Below are 23,465 nucleotides of genomic sequence, written 5' to 3' on the forward strand. Positions count from 1 at the left end.
TCACTGGAGCAAGCAAGCCTCCCTGTTCGCTTCAGTGCATGGCTGCTGGCCGCCATCTTGGCTGACAGTTAATTTGCATAAGGATATGCTGATTAGCCAATGGGAAGGGTAGCAGTCGTACACTAATTACCATGTTTCTCTTTTATTAGTGTAGATAACCAGTACTTTTAAAGGAGTATTTATATTTAAAGTAATTGAGATACTTTAATTAGAAAACTAAACTCATTTCAGTTAGTTTGGATTTAAAATGCTCAAAATAAAAATGAAATACTTAGGTGTATATCTAACAAAATATGTTTAAGACTTCTATTCTGAAAACTACACAATGCAAATGAAAGAAATCAAAGAAGTTTTAAGTAAATGGAAAAGCATACTGTGTTCATGGATTGGAACACTCAACATAGTAAATATGTCAATGCTCCCCAAATTGATATACAAGTTTTTTGCAGATAGAATAAAAACATAAGATTATTCTAAAATTTATATGGAAAAGCAAAGGAACTAAAATAGCTAAAACAATTGTGAAAAAGGATAAAATGGGAAAAATCAATCAATCTGACTTTAAGACTTTTATAACTACAGTAATCAATAATGTATGGCATTGGTGGAGGAATAGACACACAGATCAATGGAATAGACAGAGAATCCAGAAATAGGCTCAGCAAACATAACCATATGTGAGATGCCTCCGATGCTTTCTTCCTTTCTGAAACAGTGTACTACATATATTATACTCTTGGTATTACCCTTGGAGGTCCTTCTGCTCTTGAATGGCTTCAGATTTTAACTTTTCATATTTTTCTGTTTGTCCAATTAGTTACCTACAGTCTTTTAAAAAAAAAATCTAGATATAATATAAAAACAGTCCTCCTTTCTAAGTTACTGCTGTACTCTGAATGGTAAGATTTGATAGTAGTCTTACCTCTAGATAAATATAGAATGTGTATAACATAAATTTAACACTCACCTGGAAGTTGTTCATTAGGCCATAGGAACAAGGATTGCTTTCACAATAAGAAAAGTCAAAGTTTAATTTGCAAGCTGCGGAAGTACAGTTTGTTAGCTCTGTCACAATAGTATCGTTAATGTTCCCGGTGGCATCCCGAACAACACAAGCACCTGAAGTACAAGTGACAATGAGAACAAATAATATAGCTAATGTTTATGTTCATTTCAAATTATATATACCCATAAAGAAATTATGATACTGACTGCATATAAACTTGCTTATATTAGCACACACTGCATTTACAGTTAAGATAGCTTTATGTGGAACAGAATTGGGAAAGCATCATTGTCCCCAATATCTTAATGAAATGGAACCTTACAAAGAGTAGTATCTACACATATACACTTAACAAGCTTGTGAAATATAGTTGTTTATAAATGGTATATTAGGAAAACTATTCCCTGGCCTATTTGGTTAATGTGTCCTTAAGCAAATATAAAAACCTTGTGTTGAAAGAGTTCCACATGGCAGAAGCATTTTCCTATACTTCAAGTACTTTATATTTGAAACCTATCAAAGATCAGACTTCAGGTAATTTCTTCTGTACAGGAAAACAATTTGAATATTAATAAATTATAATTCTATTTAATCCTTTGTCTCAAATAAGTCTAACCTGATATTAAGAAAATATATGTTATCTGTGGTTTGCTTAAAAATAACCTTTAGAGCAGAGTGAATGGGTATAGATGAAACAAGATTAACCATGTACTAATAATTCTTGAAAACTTTTTTGAGGCTGGGTAATAGTTATATTGGGCTCATTAGAAAATTTTCTCTACTTTTGTGCAAAATTGAAAATTCCCATAATAAAAATTGTAAAAGTTTTCTTGAAGAAAGCAATTCATTATTTGAAATAACATATGATGTATAGTAAGTAATAATGGTTTCTTAGACCTCATATATTTTTACTTTTAAAGCATTTTAACACTATCTAATCAGATATAAGGCATTATAGCAAAAACTGAACAATAAAGGGAAGAATATTTTAATGACTAAACAGACTACACATAGTTCTTTTCTTTCTTTCTTTTTTAAAGAGAGAGAGAGGATGGGAGAGGTAGAGAGAGAAACATATGTACCCTGACCAGGGACCAACCCAAAACCTGGGTAAGTGCTGTGACCAGAATTGAACCTGTGACCTTTTGATACATGGGGCAATACTCAACCAACTGAGCCACACCAGCAAGAGCTACGCATGGTTCTTTATTCTTAAATTTCTTCATCTAACTTTCAGAGCAGTGTTTGAAAAACCATGTTTCCTTGAAGGTACTTCTGAAACCATAGGGATGGAGGCCTGTCTATGCCTAAAGCAGTTATGCTTTTATGTGTTTTATGTGTTTCACATTCCAAAATATGTTTTGGAGAAAAAGGCTTCATTGCTTTGAACTAGTTACACAATCACTGGTGTAGAGGCAATCTTTACTGGTTCAGCCACTGAAGACCAGGGAGAAAGGGCTACTTCTATTGCTCCAAGGGCTAATGTAGGCAGAATAAAATGAGTATGTGGGCCAGTAGTGTTAGAGGGTCAGAAACAAACAGAAAACACTTATCTGCTATAACAAATTAGTTTCTAACTTGAAATATAATCATTTATATCATTTGTGAAATTAAAACTAAATTTTCTTTAGCTTATGTATAGAATATATAAGAACACTAGGTAGAAACTTTTAAGGGAACAAAAATATTTTGGTAAGATTACAAATAGCATATAGTTTATTTGTTTTTAAAAAATTAGATTTATCTATGGATTTTAAGGCTAAATGAAATCTAATTCCTTTTTTAAATTTTAGTTTAACATGCTACAATACTGATTATTAGAATTTCCAACTCTCATTTACTGATATTTCAATACTAGAGGCCCAGTGCACAAAAATTTGTGCACTCAGGGGGTCCCTCAGCCCTGCCTGTGCCCTCTCGCAGTCAGGGACCCCTCGGGGGATGTCCACTTGCCAGCAGGGAGCAGGCCTAAGCTGTAGTCGGACATCCTGAGCGCTGCTGAGGAGGCGGGAGAGGCTCCCGCCACCACCACTGTGCTGGCAGCCGTCAGCCTGGCTTGTGGCTGAGCAGAGCTCCCACTGTGGGAGCGCATTGACCACCAGGGGCCATCTCCTGCATTGAGCGTCTGCCCCCTTGTGGTCAGTGTGTGTCATAGTGACCAGTCATTCCCAGTGGTTCTGCTGTTAGGGTCAATTTGCATATTACCCTTTTATTATATAGGATTACATTTGTGAAAATTAGCAGAAGAGTTTGTAAAAACAGTTCTGTCAGGACTTCCCAAAAATGACGGAATATACAGCAAAAATAAAATTTTCTTACTGAAATACTATGGAAACCTTATTCTATAGTCTATGAATTTAGAGTTTGTGATTCTTTAAATTGGTATTAAAATAAGATTTACTTTTGCAATATGCTTAAAACCTTTAACTATAAAATTTGAATTAGAGTTTATACATTAAAAGCAATGCTTACATCTTAAGAATGTTTCCTGGGTATATACTTTAATGAAAGTGTAGTAAATTTGAGACAATTCCTCTAATCACTGCATGGAAATTATATGTAAATTAAGTTATTTAATTTTTTTCTAGACTAGAATGTTTACTTAAAGAACCTACTATTATAAATAGCCTTTAAAGACTTTATTTTAAAAAAACACAAACAAACCAAAACCCACTTTACTATGAAAGCAATTCTATAAAGCAAGCACCAGTTATCCTTGGTAGTGAAATCTCTAAGCTCCAATTCCATCATCTATAAGTGATTTTAGAGATTGGTTGACCACTTAAGTCCTTTCAAGTTCTAAAATGCTATGAGTCCATAAATGTAATAAAATGGTTAAATACCATTTTAATTCAATTTACTAAGACATTAGTAAGTTTTTTAATTCAATGTACTATGTACTGTTCATCAAAATCAGTTTTTATGGTAAAAAAAAAAAATGCTAGGCACCGCACTTAATGGCCTTGAAACAATCTTCATATAAGATTATGAGAAAATATTAAATAACCACCATAAACAAAAATATTCATTAATGTGTAAAGATCAAAGTTAAATGCATTCACTTTTACATATAAATGATATTTTCTATAAATATATTTCTGAAATTTAAGAGTTTGCAGATAAGATTTTATATGTTTTCTAACTTAATATAATTAAATTCTGGAGGAGGAGCATTTGGTGGTTTAGATAATGTCTAGATAAAATCACTTACTAGTTTACTTAAAACTAGTTTTAATTAAAATATGCATCACCATGTCTTTTGACTGAAATATTTCTGAATTGAAAAATAACTAAAATTTCTGAAACATAAAGAAATGTAAAGCTATTTACCTACAGATACTGCAATTCCTACGTAAACCACCGTAGTGATTAAAATGGCTAAGAGTGTTCCTTTGGGTATGGCTGACTGAGGATCCTAGAAGACAAGAAGATTTTTTTTTTTAAGTATACCTTTAAAAATAAATACATGTATACCATTTTTAATATATAATCAATATAGTGCTTTTTAATATAAATCAATACAGTACTTACTGCAAGATCACCGGAGATATTTGCTCCAGCCAGAATACCAGTTGCAGCAGGAAAAAAAATGGCAAAGACAGAAAAAAAAGTCTCTTCCCCTCGAAAATCTGGTCCAAAGTTCTCATTAAATATTTCAGCTGTAGAGAACAAAACATTTTTTGTAATTAATAGATAGATTAGACCATAATAATTAGGTCAAGAGTAAGTGGTATGCATGATCCCTGACATTTCTTCAGTTCAAGTAACTGATAAACTCTTGAATATTTCCTAATTCACACCTAATTCTTTTCTTATATGAGGGAACAGTATATACCAAAATGATGATTTGACCTGGGACATTTCCTACTATTTTGTGTACCTTCATAATCAAGTTTTGAGCAACTCTAACTTGATTATTAACGCTGGTCCAAATGTAAATCAAAGCGTGGATAAATCCCTCAATCTCAGAGGTCAAAGAAATAAGAAAGGAGGTAGGAAAACAAAGTAACATCATACTAATCTGGAACCTTTTTTTTTTTAACATCCAACATAAATACTATCTGTACAGTTTTCTCTATTTTGTAGTGATAACTTGTTTGATTTTTGAGGCTATTTTTGGGCCTTCCAAATAATTTTAGCATAAGCAAATTAGGTAAAGGTCCTTTCCATTTCAACAATAATGAAAGCTTCAACTAATCCTACTGTTTCCATCTATTCTGATAGGTCCTGACACTAAACCAAATTAACAGTCTTTTATTCATCCATCCACCCATCCTTGAGCATCAGTGTGTCAGGTCCTGTACTGGAGCCATCTAGTTATATCAAGAAATAGAATAGCAAAAAACTAGACATTGTTCCTGCCTTTATGGAACTTAAGAATCCCAATTGGGAGCTACACAGTCAGTAAAGAAGCAAGTCATTACGAATAGCAGTAAATAGACTGATGGAAACAGGATGTTGTGATAAAGAATGAGAGAACCTAATTCAGTGTGGTTACAGAAGGCTAAAGGATGTAACTATGGAAACAATACTTAAAAAGATACTTTACTGAGCAAGAATCAGCCAGGTGATGATTAGGGAAAATATTACACCAGGAATAAGAAATGACATTTATAAAGGCCCAAAGGTAGGCAAAAGGCTTAGCTCTTTGAGGAATTAAAAGAATGTAAAGCTCTTATCATAGTAACATGGAGAATAAAATTAGGTTGGTAAAATCAGTGGGGGTGAGACTATGCAAAATTTTATTTTAGATTTTATCCTAAATATAATGAAAAGCTAAGGTAGGCTAAGAAACATGCAAATGACATGATGTTACTAAGGCTTGTGTGGATGCTGTGTGGATAATGGACCAACAGCATCAACATCTGAAGCAGGAAGACCCACTAGGAGGTTACTCCAATGGTTCAATCTATGAGGGGAGAATAATATAGAGGAAGATTAGAAAGTAAAGGGGCAGGTAGGGAACATTGAGATCCTTGCTTTTTCCACATACTGTACTCAAATGTTAAAGTCTGAAAAGGATTATGTAGGAGAGACATCATATAAGTAGTTATGTATATCCAGAATTTAAAAAGAGAAATCCAGGAATAAAAACATGTCAGTCTCTTAATAGCATTTGGAGCCATGAGAATAGACCTCACCGAAGGAAAGAATATAAATAGAAGGCCCAGGGCCAAACCTGTGCAATTGACATTTAGAGAATAGGAAGAGAAGGGGTAAAAGGAGTAATAGAGACAGTGACAATGTGACATCAAAACAAAAGTATTTCAAGGAGAATGAGACAACTAAGTGTAATGCTGCTGGGAAGCAGAGGACTAAAATACTGCACACTGGATCTAGTACCATGTGGTTGTCACCTTGACAGACTGAAATCAGATAAGGATTTAATGAAGGAAATAAAAACATTTGGTAAAAGTCTGATGGGAAGTAGGCTATGCAGTCTCCAAGTATCCTACAACATATTATTAACTAGAGGCCTGCTGCACGAAATTTGTGCATGGGGGGGGAGGGGGAGGAGAGGAGAGTGGTCCCTCAGCCCGGCCTGCACTCTGTCCAATCCAGAACCCTTCAGGGGATATCCGACTGCCTCTCATAATCCAGGACCGCTGGCTCCTAACGCTCACCTGCCTGCCTGCCTGTCTGCCTGCCTGATCATCCCTAACTGCTCCCCTGCTGGCCTGATCACCCTGTACCCAGGACCCAGGATTCCCTCCTCCAGCCAGTCGCAGGCACCCAGGACCCAGGCCAGCTTCTCCTGGGCTGACCTTAGCCACAGGGGACTGTGGGCGGGTGGCTTCGCCTGGGCCACAGCCCCAGGCACCCGGGACCACGTGGCAGGCCCTGGTGCCCAGGACCACAGGGACCGTGGGGCATGCAGCTTGTCCCTCTCCCAGGCCACAGCCTGGTTGGTTCCCATTCCTCTCTCGCAAGCTCATTTGTGCCTGGCTGATCACCAATCCTCTCTCCCCAGTGTTGAGTGTCTGAGCCGTTATGGCTTAAGGGCATTATGACCATTTGCATATTAGTTCATTATATAGGATTACAAAGAAGAAAATGGCAATCTCACAATAAAGAAACCTCTGATACCATTTTGACTAAGTCACCAAAGTTAAAACCATCACTGACAGGGAAAAAAATATGTGTCTCCTAATGTGATGCATTACATATTGTTCATGCTATTTTCCTGGCAAAAACAAATAACCTGAATCTATGAAAATAAATCAGATGAACCCACTGGAGCGAGTTCTACAAAACAAATGGCCTATATTCTTGAGAAATGTCACTATCACGAAAAACAAAGGCTAAGGAGCTGTTTCAGGTTCAAGGAGATTGAAGATTATGTAAAGAACCATTTTAAAAAAAAAAAAGAAGAGACATGACAACTCAATGCAATACATAATCATTCATTGGCTCCTGGTCCTGGCTGGTGTTGCTCAGTGGTAAGAGTGTTGGACCATGCACTGAAGGGTCTCAGGTTTGATTTCTGGTCAAGGGCACATACTTGGGTTGCAGGTTCCATCCCAGCCTGGGTAGGGACACATGCGGGAGACAAGCAATCAATGTGTCTCTCTCATGTCCATGTTTCTCTCTCTCCACCTCCTTTCCTCCCTTCCCTCCCTCTCTCTCTGAAAATCAATGGAAAAAATGACCTTGGGTGAGGATTAGCAAAAAAAAAAATTTTTTTTAGAGAACTGGATCCTGGAACAGTAAAAGAAAAGGGGAAAAAAGCTACTATAAAGATTTTTATAGAAACAATTGGAAAATTTTGTCAACCCATATATTAGATATTAGCATTGTGCCAAAGTTAAACTTCTTGAATTGTCCTTTTCCTTAGAAGATAAATGCTTAAGTACAATATTTAGAAGTAAGTCATGATTTCTGCAACTTCTCTTAAAAGTTTTAGCCATCATAGTAGTAATAAATAGATACATATGAAGTAATAAAACAAATGTGGCAGAGACAATATAAAACCATTCATCATTAGTGAATCTAGATGAAGGATATAAGGAATTCATTGTATCAATTTTCCAAGTTCTCTGTAAGTTTGACATTATTCTGGAATAATAAATAAGTGAGAAGTTTGTCTATGAAAGGGAACTGGAAAATGAGGTGGTAACTAGAGGAGAATAAAAGACAAGATAGCATTTCAAGGATGAGAATTACTAGAGCAAGTTCATAAGCTTATATAGAGGTGAGAGTTTTGAAACAAGGAAGTGAGAGTCAATTATCTATACTAATAAAAGGTAATATCCTAATTAGACCAGGTCGACCGGACATCTTCCAGTCGTCCTGCCTTCCTTCCGGACAAAGCCATGGTGGTGGGGGGCAAGGCAGAGGTGGATAGGGGCAATCAGGCTGGCAAGGGAGGGCAGTTAGGGGTGATCAGGCCAGCAGGCAGGTGAATGGTTAGGAGCCAGCGGTCCCGGATTGCAAGAGGGATGTCCGACTGCCAGTTTAGTGGGATCGGGCCTAAACTGGCAATCGGACATCCCCTGAGGGGTCCCAGATTGGGGAGGGTGCAGGCCGGGCTGTGGGACCCCTTCCACCACCACCATGCATGAATTTTGTGCACCAGGCCTCTAGTAAAAGGATAAATGCCTTTGAGAGGCTCTGGAGAGAGACTTCTCGTGTCAGAAAGAAAAAAAGAGGAAAAATGAATCCCCCTATTAGGTAGTCATTTGAACTGACAAGTTTATCAATATAACCTGTTTACTGCCAACACTGCCTTAGTATAACAAGAGGAGAACCAAGCAGTATCAACCACCAAAAAAATTAAAGTCACATTCCAAAGTATATTTAGATTTATTTATCTCAGACTGAAATAGGCCCAGATGTGCTATTTAAACATAATATAAATTATTATTATTCTAGCTAACTATGTGATACTTCTATAAGTGGCCAAATTTCTGAAAATAAGGAAATGAAAAATGTGGCCTAGAAAATATACTTAAATCAATTAAAGTCATAAACAGAAATATATTAATTATTAGGAATATTTTAAGTAATCATTCACTATAACTTTTAATACTTCCTTTAGAAAAAAGTGACAAAAACTAATGTTCAGAAACATGCATAATAATATAATAAAACTTAAATAAAAATCATTCATAATTAGATAATTTATGAGAGCATAAAGTACAGAAAATTACCTACCTAACTAATGTTACAAACTTTTACTCCTGGAATGCTTAGTAGACACCTCTTCCCCCAATCCAGGAAATCAGGAATTTAATGCCCAGTTTAGAAGGTGGCAAGAGCACAAGTAGTCAGAACAAAAATCACACTATCAACCCAGGACCAGTAGGCACAAATAATGGGCAAGGTCCTTGAAACAATTCATATCAGAAAAATGCCCAGCCAACTAAGCCAGAGTTTGATATAGACTAAACCAGTTTTATTCACATATGATCCAAGGACTATATGTTGTTACCAGTCAGCAATAAGATGCAGGAGAATCTGGCCTTTTCCTCTAGGCCAGTGATTCCCAAAGTGGGCGCTACCGCACCCTGGTGGGCGCTGCAGCGATCCAGGGGGGCGGTGATGGCCACAGGTGCATTTGTTTTAACTTTTTTTGTATTACCTTTCTATTCTGAGTTCAATAAATAGTTTCATAATTTCAAACTTCAATGTTTCTAATTTACACGTTTCTTTACTATATTTTACGAAAAAGGTAGAAACATTAATACATATATCTTTGTTTAATTGCTATTAAAATTTAAAAAAAATAAATTTCCAGGGGGTGCTGAGTAATATTTTTTCTGGAAAGGGGGCGGTAGGCCAAATAAGTTTGGGAACCACTGCTCTAGGCAGTGGTTCTCAACCTTCTGGCCCTTTAAATACAGGTCCTCATGTTGTGACCCAACCATAAAATTATTTTCGTTGCTACTTCATAACTGTAATGTTACTACTGTTATGAATCATAATTTAAATATCTGATATGCAGGATGGTCTTAGGCGACCCCTGTGAAAGGGTCGTTTGACCGCCAAAGGGGTCGCGACCCACAGGTTGAGAACCGCTGCCTAGTGCTTTGTCAACTGAAGACAGACAGACTTGTCACCCAAAGTAATAAGCTTCTCTGATGCTACTGCAACTATTCTTTCCCACTTTCATTTTATTTTGTGCAAATAGGTTCAGAATTGCTCATTTAAGTGGGGAGAAGATAAGGACTGGGGTAAGGAGTAAGGGTGGGGGCTGGGAGATACAGATAGACCCTTTAGGAAAAAATAACAAGTAAATTTCACCAGTAGTGACAATTAGATGTGGAATGAAAAGGGTTATAGAAGACAAAAACTGGGAAATTCTCACACATTTAATAATGCAGCCCAGACAGTGTGGCTCAGTGGTTGAGCATTGACCTAGGAACCAGGAGGTCACAGTTTGATTCCTGGTCAGTGCACATGCCCAGATTTTGGGCTCAATCCCCAGTGTGGGGCGTTCAGGAGGCAGCTGATCAATGATTCTCTCTCATCATTGATGTTTCTATCTCTCTCTCCCCCTCTCTCTTCCTCTCTGAAATCAATAAAAATATATTTAAAAACAGTAATACTGCAAATTGTAGAAAAACTTAAAAACTGCAATTACACAGAAACTGAATTTCTAGTTACTTTCAGTCTCAGACACTTTTAGACTGTTGTGCTAAAATACAACTAAAATAATGAAAAAGTCAACATCAGAACAAGTTACCTTTCACTTACAAATTCCCAAAATTAGTGAGAACTAAAGCATCTTTTTTCAGTAGCATTGATTTTTTTTTTACATTCTATTACCTTTTGTTGCTAATAATGAAAAGGAAAGATACAAATAAAAATGATTTTTTAACTCCAATTGTAACATACATAAGTATACAAAACTAAATTGAATTGCCAATTAGTGAGTTATTATACCAAACTTACTTACATTACAAAATATCTAAAATGTACTAAATTTACTAATAGAATGGTATAATATACACCTTTAAAAATATTCTAGCTTTTTTACTTACATTTATAACCAAAGAAACCTTTGGGTTTCTTGCTCTCCAATGGGATAAATGTTCCTATGACGAAATCAGCAATAGCAAGTAGGAGAATCACCAAAAGAACAATCTGAGCCTGAAATTTTAAACATTAAAAATAAAAATCAAATCTCTTATGTTGTACATTCAGTTCCACTAGAATACAACTTCCATGGGGGAAAGGATTTCTGTCTTGTTTGCTCAGAGCATCAAACAATGCCAAGCACAGGGTAGGCACGCCATAAAAAAATGATGGCAGAAGTAGAATGATGCCATATATTTTGAAATTTATTAATGATGCACATGCCTTCCCACAAATCATAAAACACTATAAATTCCAAAACACCATAGGCTTTTCATTCTGTGCATCATTCTTTCCTGTCCCCTCCACCATACAGTACAATATACTTGCTAAAAACCCAAGTTTTATACCAAGTCCAAACACAATGTTGAATGTGTGACAGCGATATGAAAATAAGGAAAAGTATAAAAAGAAGACAACACCCAGGAGGGGAATTCAAGTAGCAGTGGGACTGGAAGAAAGGAATAATCCATGCGAACTACCACCTCTCCTCTTTCACTTTTTTTGTTTTGTTTTATTGGATATAACAGATATATAACAATATATTAGTTTCAGGTATATAACATAATGATCTGATATTTCTATATATTGCAAAATGATCACTATAAGAAGTCCCATCCATCACTATATAGCTATACATTTTTTTTCAGTGATGAGAACTTTTAAGATATACTCTTTTTAACAACTGTCAAGTATACAATAGAGTGTTATTAACTACTAGAGGCCCAGTGCATGAAAATTCATGCACTGTGTGTGTGGGGGGGGTTCCCTCAGCCCGGCCTGCCCCCTCACAGTCCGGGAGCCTTCAGGCGCTGGAGGCAACCCGGCGATTAGAGGAAGGTGATGCCCCCATCACACTTCAGCTGCTGCCACTACCGGCAGTGCAAGCCTCGGCCAGCCCTGGTTACTTGAGCCTCAGGTGGCCCTGGGCAGCCGCCATCCAAGGCTTGCCTGTGCCTTGGGCCAGCCCTGGGCGGCTGGGGAGCTGAGGGGACTGGGGGACTCCGGAGGCAGGCAAGCAGCAAAGCCAGGGGGGTGAGGGGACTGGGCGCCGCCATCTCTGAATGCGTGCCAGTCAATTAGCATATTCCCTCCTTTTTGGCTGTGGTCGCCGCCATCTTTGCCATAGCATGAGGGTCAATTAGGATATTCCCTCTTTATTAGATAGGATTGTCACCATGGCTGAACATTACATCCATGACTTATTAATTTTTCACTGCAAGTCTGTACCTTTTGACCCCTTTCACCCATTTTGCCCACCCCACCTCTCCTCCACTCTTAACCTCCCAATAACACTGGGCAGATGCTCATGAAAAACTGTGTCATCTGTGGGAATAAGGACCACTTATATTGTATGAAATTCTTTTCAGTAAAGTCAATTTGTTAAATGTATAAGTAAATGATTTAATTTTATACTAATGACTTACCTACCAGGGAAAAATTATTCTTTCAGACTTTGCTAATTTTTGATCTGATAAATATTATCATAGCTCATATACAATACAAATATGTGATTTTATACCATCTATAAACACAAAGGAACCTGAAGTGACTTTGAGATGCTCAGTAGTATCTTTGTAGATATGCATTATTCAGGAAACAAGAGCTGTACTATGGCATAGTCCCTCAAAGATACAGAAATATATGTATTCGGGTGCTTTGCCTATATATTAACATGTGAATTCAGCAGTTTCCCCCCCGAAACAATGGTACCTGTTTGGGTAGTCATGATTTCTAAGATTTCAAAAGCAAGGAACAAGATTATCTTCTCTAATCCCTAATGGCACTAACTTGAAGTTTACTGCCCCTATGTTTATTTTTGAAATTGAACTTTTAAATAAATTATAAAGCCAGCAGTTTAATTTGGGCTACCTAATTAACCTGAGCATCTCTAATTTAAGTCATACAATAGGGGCTGGAGGGGAGGTAGGAAGTAAAATATTTTTAAAATACTGTGTTTAACTAGATCCTGAACTGATGGCTATCTTCAAATATCCCCTATCTTATCAATTAGAAAATAACCCTATACATAAATTTCCCTGAAAAAGGCCACTTAGGAACTTTTAAAACCTAAAAATGTTACCACAATTTATTGCATTCTTAAAATAAAAGCTATAAAAGTGCATATATTAAATATTTACCTATATTCCAGAGATATCATTACTTACTTTTGCTTCCCACTCCATTCCAGCTACTGAGATACCCAAAAGGATCACCACAGTAATGGCTCCGATAATTCGGATATCATTGATTTCATCTATCATAAGAATAGAATGTTCCTAGAAAAAGAAAATTATAAATAAGCAATATTAGTTCTTTTAGATAGTCTTTATTTCTTTTGGAACATTTTAGAGATATCACAGTGCCTTACATGTAGGTGAATAAAGGCCTATTTAACAAATGAATAGGGAGACCAATGAAAAAGGAATATTTACTATTGATGTGTCATTCAAGTATATGATGACATCAAGAATATGATTAAATTAATAATGCTATATTTAATCAGATGTGGTATATCAAAAAGGGAATTGCTGACAAGTAAATAAAAATCATATAACTAGTTCTAATAGAATGTTCTTAAGGTACATAGCAGAAATATTTTGCATTCATTTTGATTAGTGAAGTCAAGCTTTAAATAGTCTTTTAGTTTGCCTAAAAGGAGGTGAATATACTTTCATGCAGTAGTCCAAAATACACTGTTCCTATTCTATAAGCAAACAAGTATTTGTGATTGAGTATCAATGAAATTAGAAACATATACTAAATTAAACAATGAAAGAACATGAACTCTTATTGATTATATTGCTTGCTTGCTTACAGCCCTACCTTTCATTCATCCATTTAGCCTACATGGATGAGGGCAATGCCAATGTAAATGTCAGTGTTTTCAGATTTTACATATCCTATTGTACCACATACTACTGCAGAAGAAGAGTTACAATAGCCCTGACATGAACAACTGTGTCAGTTGAGGTTCCTATCATTTAACAATATTAAATCCTATTTCTCTTCTGCTTTAACTCAACACATCCTAATGACTCTTTCCAAACAAGTTCTCTAGTAAACTTCAGAGCAGTATATCAACTACTTTCTGGCCAGCTTTACTTAGATACCTCTCTGGTTCCTCAAATTAGACACCTGAAATTAAATTGTCCTATGTTCTCTATCTCAAGTGAATGGTATTACATTCTGTCTAAATCCCCAACTCAGAATTTGTGTATAAACTTGAAATCCTTCTTTCTCTTTAGTCTCCCTCATCCCATTAATCATCAATTCACTTATTCAACATCTTTTAAATCTGTCAAATTCACCTACACCTCCCCAGCCCCACTCATCATTGTTTTAATATAAGCCACATCTCCTCTCCCAGGATAACTACAACAACCTTTTAAATGGTCTCAATCTCCCATTGTGATCACTCAATCCAATCTCTACTCCGTGATCAGATATTTATTTAGGTCACGTCATGATAATCTGATCATGTCATGGTCCCCCAGTCCAATCTAGATAAGATCTATTTTAATAGCAAACAAGACCCTTCCTGACTTGATACTTTTTCCTTTCTCTAGTCTTAAATCTCTTGCCACTTTGTACTCGTCATACAGAAATATAGTGGGGGTTTTTTTAACCCACCATACTCCACCCTTCCAGGTCTGTTTCCCTTTCTTCACTGTTCCCCCCATTCCACATCCCCACTCTCCTATCTGCCTGCTGAAGCCTAAACTCCCTTCCTTGACACTCCTCTGCGACCCCCATTTCTGGATGGTAAATCAATTGATCCTCCTTTGTGTTGCCAAGGTCTCTACAGTTACCCACTTCTGACATTCTATAATGATTTTCCTTTGTCTACCTCACACACTGAACTTCTTGAAGGATGAGTTTTGTGTTCATCACTGCTTTCCTAGCATCTAACATGGAGAGTGGCATATAAGCCCTCAATAAAGATTTGGGAAACAAATGACTAGAAGAAAGGTGAATTACCTTAAGCAACTCCACCACAGTTTCTGCAAATCCAACCACATACATAGCAACTGCAACAGCATTGGCAAAAGCAAATATCAGGCCAATTGCACCACCAAATTCTGGCCCTAGACTTCTAGATATTAAATAATATGCTCCTCCTAAAGAAAAGGGAAAAAAAGAATAGTACTAAAGTTAGTATTTTAAATGTCCTCCTCCAGTGAGGGGGGGGGGGGGGGAGGGGTGTGTGTGTGTGTGTGAGTGCAGCTAGAAGAAATCAATGGCGGGGGCGAGGAGGACATCTGTAATACTTTCAACAATAAAGATGAAAAAAATTGTCCTCCTCTATAATCAGCTGAAGGCCTGAATAGAACAAAGACAGACCTTCCCCAAGGAAGAAGGAAATCTGCAGCAGATAATCTTCAGACTTGGAACTACATCATCAGCTCTTCTCTGGGCCTACAGACTGCAAACCCACTCTCCAGGTTTTGGACTTCCCAGACTCTATAGTCATGGGAATTACTTCCTTCAAATAAATCTACACACACACACACACACACACACACACACACACACACACACACACGGTTCTGTTTCTCTGAAGAAGGCTAATACAGACATGTTACAAGGTAAATATATAAAAATCCACCATTTTCCCATGTACTAGCAATGAACAATTAGAAACTGAAGTTTTAAAAAGTAACCTATTTACAATAGTACTCAAAGACTGGAAATACTTAAGTCTAAATCTAAAAAATATTTGCAGGATCTGTGTACTGAACAACTTAAACCCAAAGAAGAACTAAATAGGTACACCATGATTATGGAATGGAAGACATAGTTAAGATGTTTATTCTCTCCAAATTGATCTCTAGATTCAACACACTTCCCATCACAATCCCACCAGGATATTTCATAGAAATTGGCAAGGTAATTCTAAAATTTTTAATGAAAAGGTAGAACAGCCAAAACAATTTTGGAAAAATAACACACAGTTGGAAGACTCACACAACTTAGTCTCAAGAATTACTATAAAGCTACAGTACCAAGATAGCATGATACTGGATTGAGGATAGATCTATAGATAAAGGACCAGCATAGATTCCAGAAATAAAATCACGCATGTAGGGTCAATTAACCTCCCCCAGCTTTATTAATATATAATTGACATATAACATTGTTTAAGATGTACAATGTGATTATTTGATATGCATATACATTACAAAATGTTTGCCAAAATAAGGTTAGTTAACATATTCTTCACTTCACATAATTACCATTTTTTATTATTGTTAAAAGTATATTCAAGATTTACTCTTAACAACTTTCAAGTATACAATATTGTTTACTATAGTCTCTATGCTTCCTATTAGATTCCCAGAATTTATTCTTCTTATTAATGGAAATCTGCACACTTTGACCAACATCTTACCATTTCTCTCACCCCGTAGCACACTTTCCTACTCTCTTTCTGTGAGTTCAACTTTTTTGGATTCTATAAGGTGTCCCAAAATTCACGCAAGAAGTAATTTTGATAAAAAATACAGGTTTATAATTAAAAATTGTAAATTTTTTATTGATTCATAAAGTATACAGTGTAGGGTTATGTATGGAATAGCACATCGGGTAAATGGCCTTGACGGCTTTGCTGGCATATACGCAAAGCCGTGGTCTTCATTGATCTTCATTGTCCCTGCTCCTGGGCCATAATTGGTACTTGGTAATGCTTATCAAATTGAAGGGACTGAAATCAAAGGGCAACAGATATTAAAATCTGATTCAATAAACCAAGTAAAATTAGGCTTTTATTTTTTGTTGTTGTTGTTGTTAATGCTCACGCAAATTCAAATCTTGCGTGAATTTTGGGACACCCTATACATAAAAGTTAGATTATACAGTATTTGTCTTTCTCTGACTTATTTCACTTAGCATAATACCCTCCAGTTTCATCAGTGCTATTGCAAATGGCAAAATCTTCTTTTTCATGGCTGAATAATAGTTCTCGAGTGAGTGCGTGTGAGTATACATACATCACATTTTCTTCATCCATCCATCAGTGAACACTTAGGTTGTTTCCATGTCTTCCCTACTATGAATAATGCTGCAATGAATATAGGTGCAAACATCTCTACCAAATAATAATTTCATTTCCTTCTAATAAATACCCAGAAGTGGGAATGATGGATCATATGGTGGTTCTATTTTTTGAGGTACCTCCATACTGTTTTCCACTGTGGCTGTACCAATTTACATTCCCAAAAATGTATAAGGGTTCCATTTTCCCCACATCTTCACCAGCTTTTATTATCTAGTCTTTTTTTATAATTGCCACTCTAACTCATTGTGGTTTTGGTTTGCATCCCCCTGATGAGTAGTCATGTTGAACATCTTTTCATTAACTTGCTGTCTTCTTTGGAAAAACGTCTATTCAAGTGTTCTGCCCACTTTTTAATCAGATTGGTTATTTTTTGCTATTGAGTTATATGAGCCCCTTATCTATTTTGGATATTAGCCCTTTATCAGATAAGTGATTTGCAATTATTTTTTCCCATTTTTTAGTTGTCTTTTCATTTTGTTGTTTCTTTTGCTGTGCCAAAGCTTTTTAGTTTGATGTAGTGCCATTGTTAATTTTTGCTTTGTGTGTGTGTGTGTGTGTCTCTCTGTGTGTGTGTGTGTGTGTGTGTGTGTGTGTGTGTGTGTGTGTGTGTTTGTTGTTTGTTTTTTCTTTAATCCTCAGCCGGGGATATTTTTCCATTGATCTTTAGAGAGAGCGGGAAAGAGGGAAAGACAGAGAGAAATATCCGATGTGAGAGAAATACATCGATGCTTTTTTGTTCTTGTGCTTTTGATGTCATATAAAAAAAAAATTCACTGTCAACACCAATGGCGAGGAGCTTTTTCCTTGTGTTTTCTGGGAATTTTACAGGTTGATGGCTTACATTTAAGCCCTTAATAGTTGTTGAGTTAATTTTTATGAGTGGTATAAGAAAAGAGTCCATTTTAATTCTTTCACGTGTGAATATCCAATTTTCCTAACACCTAGCTTTGTTCTTTTTCAAGATTGCTTTGACTATTCGGAGTCTTTTGTGGTTCCATATTAATTTTAGGTTACTTTTTTCTATTTCTGTGAAAAATGTCATTGAAATTTTGATAGGAATTGCATTCAATCTATTAGATGGCTTTGGATAACTAGGGTTGATTAACTTTTTACGAAAATGCTAAAGCAATGAAATAAAAAAGGGATAATCTTTTAACAAATTGTGCTAGAGTAACTGGATATCCACATGACTCTTGATGGGCTTTGATTCCTATTTTGTACATATACAAACATTAACTAAAAATGATGATAGATATAACAGACGCTCAATGCCGGAGTTGTCCCCAGCCTGCAGGCCCCTATCGCCTGATTGGGGCCTGCTGGCCAACCTCTCGGTCCCTCCCCCTAGCCAGCAGGCTCCGATCGCCCAATGGTGGGACGGGGGAACCAGGTGGGTGGCGGCAGACGCGGGCTGCGCCAGGCCAAGGCAAGTGTGAGCGGGTGGGGCCCTGATCACCATGCTGGTCACCCCACACACAGAGGGCGACTGGTGGCGGTGTGCGGGGCGGCGAGCAGGCAGGAACGGCCAACCTCTTGGTTCCTCTCCGTGGCAGGCAGGCTCCAATTGCCCGATGGGGAACCAGGGGTGGGTGACTGGGTGGGGTGGGGACAGCTGCCAGGGAAGATCAGCACTGATCGCAGGCCAGGCCTAGGGACCCTACCCGTGCACAAATTTCGTGCGCCAGGCCTCTAGTCTTTTAATATATTCTTCGCTCCCCTGTATGCATATTCTACAAAATGATTCCTGGAGCTGCAGGCATGATACATTTCAGATTCAGTTTGTTGGGAAACAATATTTCACAGGTACTCCTACTGAGTAAAGGGTTTACAAAGTTGGAATCTTCTAATTCTCTTTCCTTCTTCACTTATGTAAATTATATAAAGAAAAAATCACTTATTAATTTCTTGGTTACATTGAGTTCAGACAAAGAAACTTTCATTTATGAAAGCTTTATTCAACATTTATCTTTATCAATTTCATAGCATTCTTCAGAGGTGAAAAATGGGATTATTTTTGTTGTATTTGTGATCTTATGGATTTTAGATGTTTTCATCCAAATCAGTTATTAGCAGTAGTAGTATTGCTGTTTAAACTAAAAAAACTTCAGTCAGTATTAGCTTCTTCAAGCTAATGAAATTAGTTTTGAAATGAAATTGGTTTTTGTTACCTTCTTTACTTTCCGAGGTGAAAGATGTCTAGACTCCTCTAGTGCATTTCCTGCCCAGATCTGCAACCAAGGTTCCCTTTAATAGAAATACACAATATGGGCACTCGGGGTGCTCCTTGCTACTGGGGATGAACAAAGCTAAGAAATATGTCCTTTCTGGATATGAGTCATACTGACTTGATACTTTCAATTTAGAATCATGAGTTCAGGATGCAATGTAATTTCATTAGTTTTATGTCTATATTTACTTACTTCCATGTGGAAAATATGGTTTTCTCAGGAAACCAGTAAATCCTGTTAATTATTCTCCAAGTGCATAAAGCAGAGAAGACAGAAGGGGCTTATATTCATTGAAGGAATCTCCAGGGAACATTTAATATAGATAACGCAGCTCATTTATATTCTGTAAAGGACCAGCCAAGTGTCCATTCAACAACTGGCAAGTGAAAAATGAATACCTTCTAGCATAGCTTCCAAGTACTTGGTTATTTCTTTAAATTAATGCCTTTCCCTTTTTTCCTCTATTGGTTTCATTATTTCAACAAATGTGTTTACTTTCTCATTTGTATGAATATCTGAAAACAACAGAAGAATTCTGAATTGTATGATCCAATGGGTTTTTCCCTGTAGTTTCTTCCTTAGTGAGCTGATTCTATCATTTTGAGGGAATGCAGGCAAAACTGCAACATATGATAAGTTGTTGGGACACACGCCACGTTCTCATACTTCCTTAGTATTTCAGGACAGAGGACTAGACAGTCTCTGAGATATACTTGTGAATATATATGAAAACTTTTGGTAGTATTGAAAGACGAAATGGGTTTTTAGTCATAATGCAGGAAAATCGATACTTCCCATAAATTTGGATTCATGTGGAAAACTGTCCAGGGTTCATGCTGCCAGTGGCTTCATGTCCCATTCCCCTTGAGGCTCACAACCTAGATTTGAAGAGCTAACAGAGAAATTATTTGATGATTTTCTGATTCCCTCAAGTAGCTAATATCCCATTCCCTTTCTCCTTCCACTCCTTTTCCCCAATAGTAACAGAAAGAAATGAAACACGGGGCATCCAGTACATAAGCCAAAAAGCAACTTGCAGTATTACCTGATAACTCTTTGGATACATACACATCTTACACTCAAATATCACTCAATACAGACTCATGTACACATGGAACTTCAGCAAATAGTGATTCATGTTCGGCATAGTCATAATCATATTGATGTGAGCTACCAGCTTCCCTGAGGACAACAGTGATTTGAATCCTCTGGTAAGTAAGAAATATGAAGATAATGGGGGGAAATGAAACACTCAATCTGGGTCTCTCTCTCAAAAAACACACACACACACAAAAAAAAAACCCAAAACTGAATACAGATAAATAAGAAATTATCCTATATAATAAAAGCCTAATATGCAGTGACCAAACGGCAAAATAACAGGTCAGCGGGGGGGCAGGGCTATCAAGGGGGTGGCGCCAGGCCAGCCAAGGTGGGTGCTAGCAGGCAGAGGGAGGGGACGGCGATCAGGGGGTGGCAACCAACGGTAGCAGCAGAGGGGCAATTGGGGGGCGGGGCTGGCCACTCGGCCGGCGCTATCCCCTGATCAGCCTGCCAGTCACCTCCTGCAGAGGGAGGCCAGACCGCAGCTTATGCCCCTGAGGGCTCTTGGACTGCGAGAGGGTGCAAGCTGGGCTGAGGGACCCCCCAAGTGCACGAATTTTCGTGCACCGGGCCTCTAGTGTGTATATAATGTCCAATACAGATCTGAAAAATAGTGGAGGCAGATGGAACAGGTTGATCTTTTTCTCAGGTGATCTGCTATGATAACTTTACAGAAACTGGTACATATTTCTTTTTCCTTTCTCTAGCAGGATGATGAGCTTTGTTTGAAAAATGGAGTTCTTTTCTTCTTGTTCATAGGGGTTCCATGGCCACTCTCCTGGTCTCCTGGGTGCTCTTCCTGGGGAGGGTAAAATCTTACTAGACAGATCTTGTGAACTCCAATGAAAGAGGCCTCAGGAACCTCAGAAGATAGTTAGAGTTGAGGATGTGAATTCAGGGTCCCACGTATAACTCACAAAAGTTGTTAGATAATGGGGAAAGAACTGTGCCTGTTTCCTTCAATGAGAAGGAATTAGGTTATACTTGTACAATACAGACCAAATGCAAGATGATCCTTTAGCTCTATTGATCCAAGGGCTAAAGCCTAAGAGGAAGAAACAAGGGGCAGCCCTGTGGAGAAGAAACCTAGCTAGAAGCTCCATTCTTGCTACCAAATACATTCAACACCCTAAAAACTTAAAGCATACATGTTGGGTCAATATAAAATTTTATATTCAAATATACTAGTTTGAAAGTGCTTAGTAGCAACTTTCTTGTCTATATAGACCAATATGCTGCTTTTTAAAGGTAAAAAAATAATAAGATTTAAATCTCATTTTTTTAGTAACAGTAATCTGATGACAATGATGTGAAAAGACTGAATTTACCTCCTCGTACAAATCCATTAGTAGCTATTGCTGAAGTAGACAATCCTGTGATAGTTGTCACAACAGTAGCCATCATTATTACAAGGACCGACAGACCTTTAGAGAAGAAGAAAAGGGACTGAGAAAACTTACACCTTATTTAACCTGCCATATTTAGAAATGATTAGTCCAGTTATGTGGAATTTCGTAATAATAAACTTATTTTTATCCCATTTTAGAAAAATCAAATGAGAATTATGAGGAAAAAAAGTAACATTAAAACAATAACCTTATACAAAGGAGAACAAAGCTTAAAATGATTCCAGTTGCTTGTATTTTATGAAGTTCAGAGCTTAGACACGCACACAGCTACTTTTGTTTATTCATTCTCAAATGAAACAAGAAGTATGTAACTTCACTTACCTATTCCAGCTTGACCTACAATCCATGACAATCTAATGAAGAGCATCACACCCCAAATGTTTAACATGCAACGTACCTGGGAAAGGAAAAGAGGCCAATTCATAGATGAAAAAAAGTAATCAAGTATGATACAGCAATAAATGCTAAACTAGCCAAAAGTAGAATACCTACATTTAAAATGTAGAAAGTCCTTTTAAATATAACTCTTACTCCACCCTTTTCCTTAACAGTTTTTTAAAAGAGCTTAATGAGGACTTAAATGTGAGCTAATGTAAGTATAATATGTGACTATGTGTATTAACCTATATATACACATACCCATCACAATTATCTGAAGCAGCAGAAGCAACCAAAGTAGGTAGACTTATCCTTAAAAAAAAGTGGTTCATGTTCCCCTTTATCAATCCATGTAAGTTTAATTTTTGTTTGTTTTATAACATCCTCATTTCATGATTTCTACAGATTTAAGTTTTATATATTTATCAACACAAAATGCCAATTGTTCACATATCTTTGTTTATTATGCTCATTCATAGAGCATAGTCTTCTAAAATACTAAAATCTAAGAATAGGCAAACTAAACTATTTAGACCTTCACATTTACTCTATTAGCTAGGCAATAAAATTACTACCAGAACTGGGATTTCCCTCTACCCCTCCCCTAAAGTTGTTAATACAACTCCAATTAAGTGCCTTCAAAGTTCCAATGAGCTTATTTTAGCTTATCTACTCTAATCAGATCCTTAGTGGCTATTCAAACACAGAAAAACAGAAGTAAATCTAAACCTTAGTCGCCTATAACTGTCTACTGAAGTGACCCCAACACTTAAGAAAAGGATTTTCCTTTTATTATATTCCCTGTAACTTCTATACATTTCTCATCAAAAGGTATTGGGGGTAGCAGAAAAGGAAACAGGCATATTTCAACTCTATTGCCTGCTCAGCTTGCTTGATTCCGATGCTCCTGTCACCTGTACTGAAAGGTGACAATATGTGAAATTTCCAAAAGGCAATAAAATACAGTTTAGAGCTAATCAAGTATAATATGATTAAATTAAAAATATGTTTACTTGCCGAAACCGGTTTGGCTCAGTGGATAGAGCATCGGCCTGCGGACTGAAAGGTCCCAGGTTCGATTCCGGTCAAGGGCATGTATCTGGGTTGCGGGCACATCCCCAGTAGGAGATGTGCAGGAGGCAGCTGATCGATGTTTCTCTCTCATCGATGTTTCTAACTCTCTATCTCTCTCCCTTCCTCTCTGT

The 23,465-nt window shown here is 37.0% G+C and overlaps 1 protein-coding gene across 1 annotated transcript in view; it reads right to left on the bottom strand.

Annotated features, from left to right (window-relative positions):
* The window catches only part of SLC12A2 (solute carrier family 12 (sodium/potassium/chloride transporter), member 2), a 92,160-nt gene that overhangs the window by 43,655 nt on the left and 25,040 nt on the right, over positions 1-23,465 (bottom strand). Inside the window, exons 3-10 of the mRNA XM_005875835.2 lie at positions 22,204-22,279; positions 21,802-21,897; positions 15,065-15,204; positions 13,252-13,362; positions 10,990-11,098; positions 4,538-4,665; positions 4,337-4,421; positions 968-1,119 (exon numbers count right to left, since the gene is read on the bottom strand). Coding sequence (XP_005875897.1) covers positions 968-1,119; positions 4,337-4,421; positions 4,538-4,665; positions 10,990-11,098; positions 13,252-13,362; positions 15,065-15,204; positions 21,802-21,897; positions 22,204-22,279 — 897 coding nt within the window. The remainder of the gene's footprint in view (positions 1-967; positions 1,120-4,336; positions 4,422-4,537; positions 4,666-10,989; positions 11,099-13,251; positions 13,363-15,064; positions 15,205-21,801; positions 21,898-22,203; positions 22,280-23,465) is intronic.

This window comes from Myotis brandtii, unplaced genomic scaffold, assembly GCF_000412655.1.
Source record: "Myotis brandtii unplaced genomic scaffold, ASM41265v1 scaffold470, whole genome shotgun sequence".
NCBI lineage: Eukaryota > Metazoa > Chordata > Mammalia > Chiroptera > Vespertilionidae > Myotis > Myotis brandtii.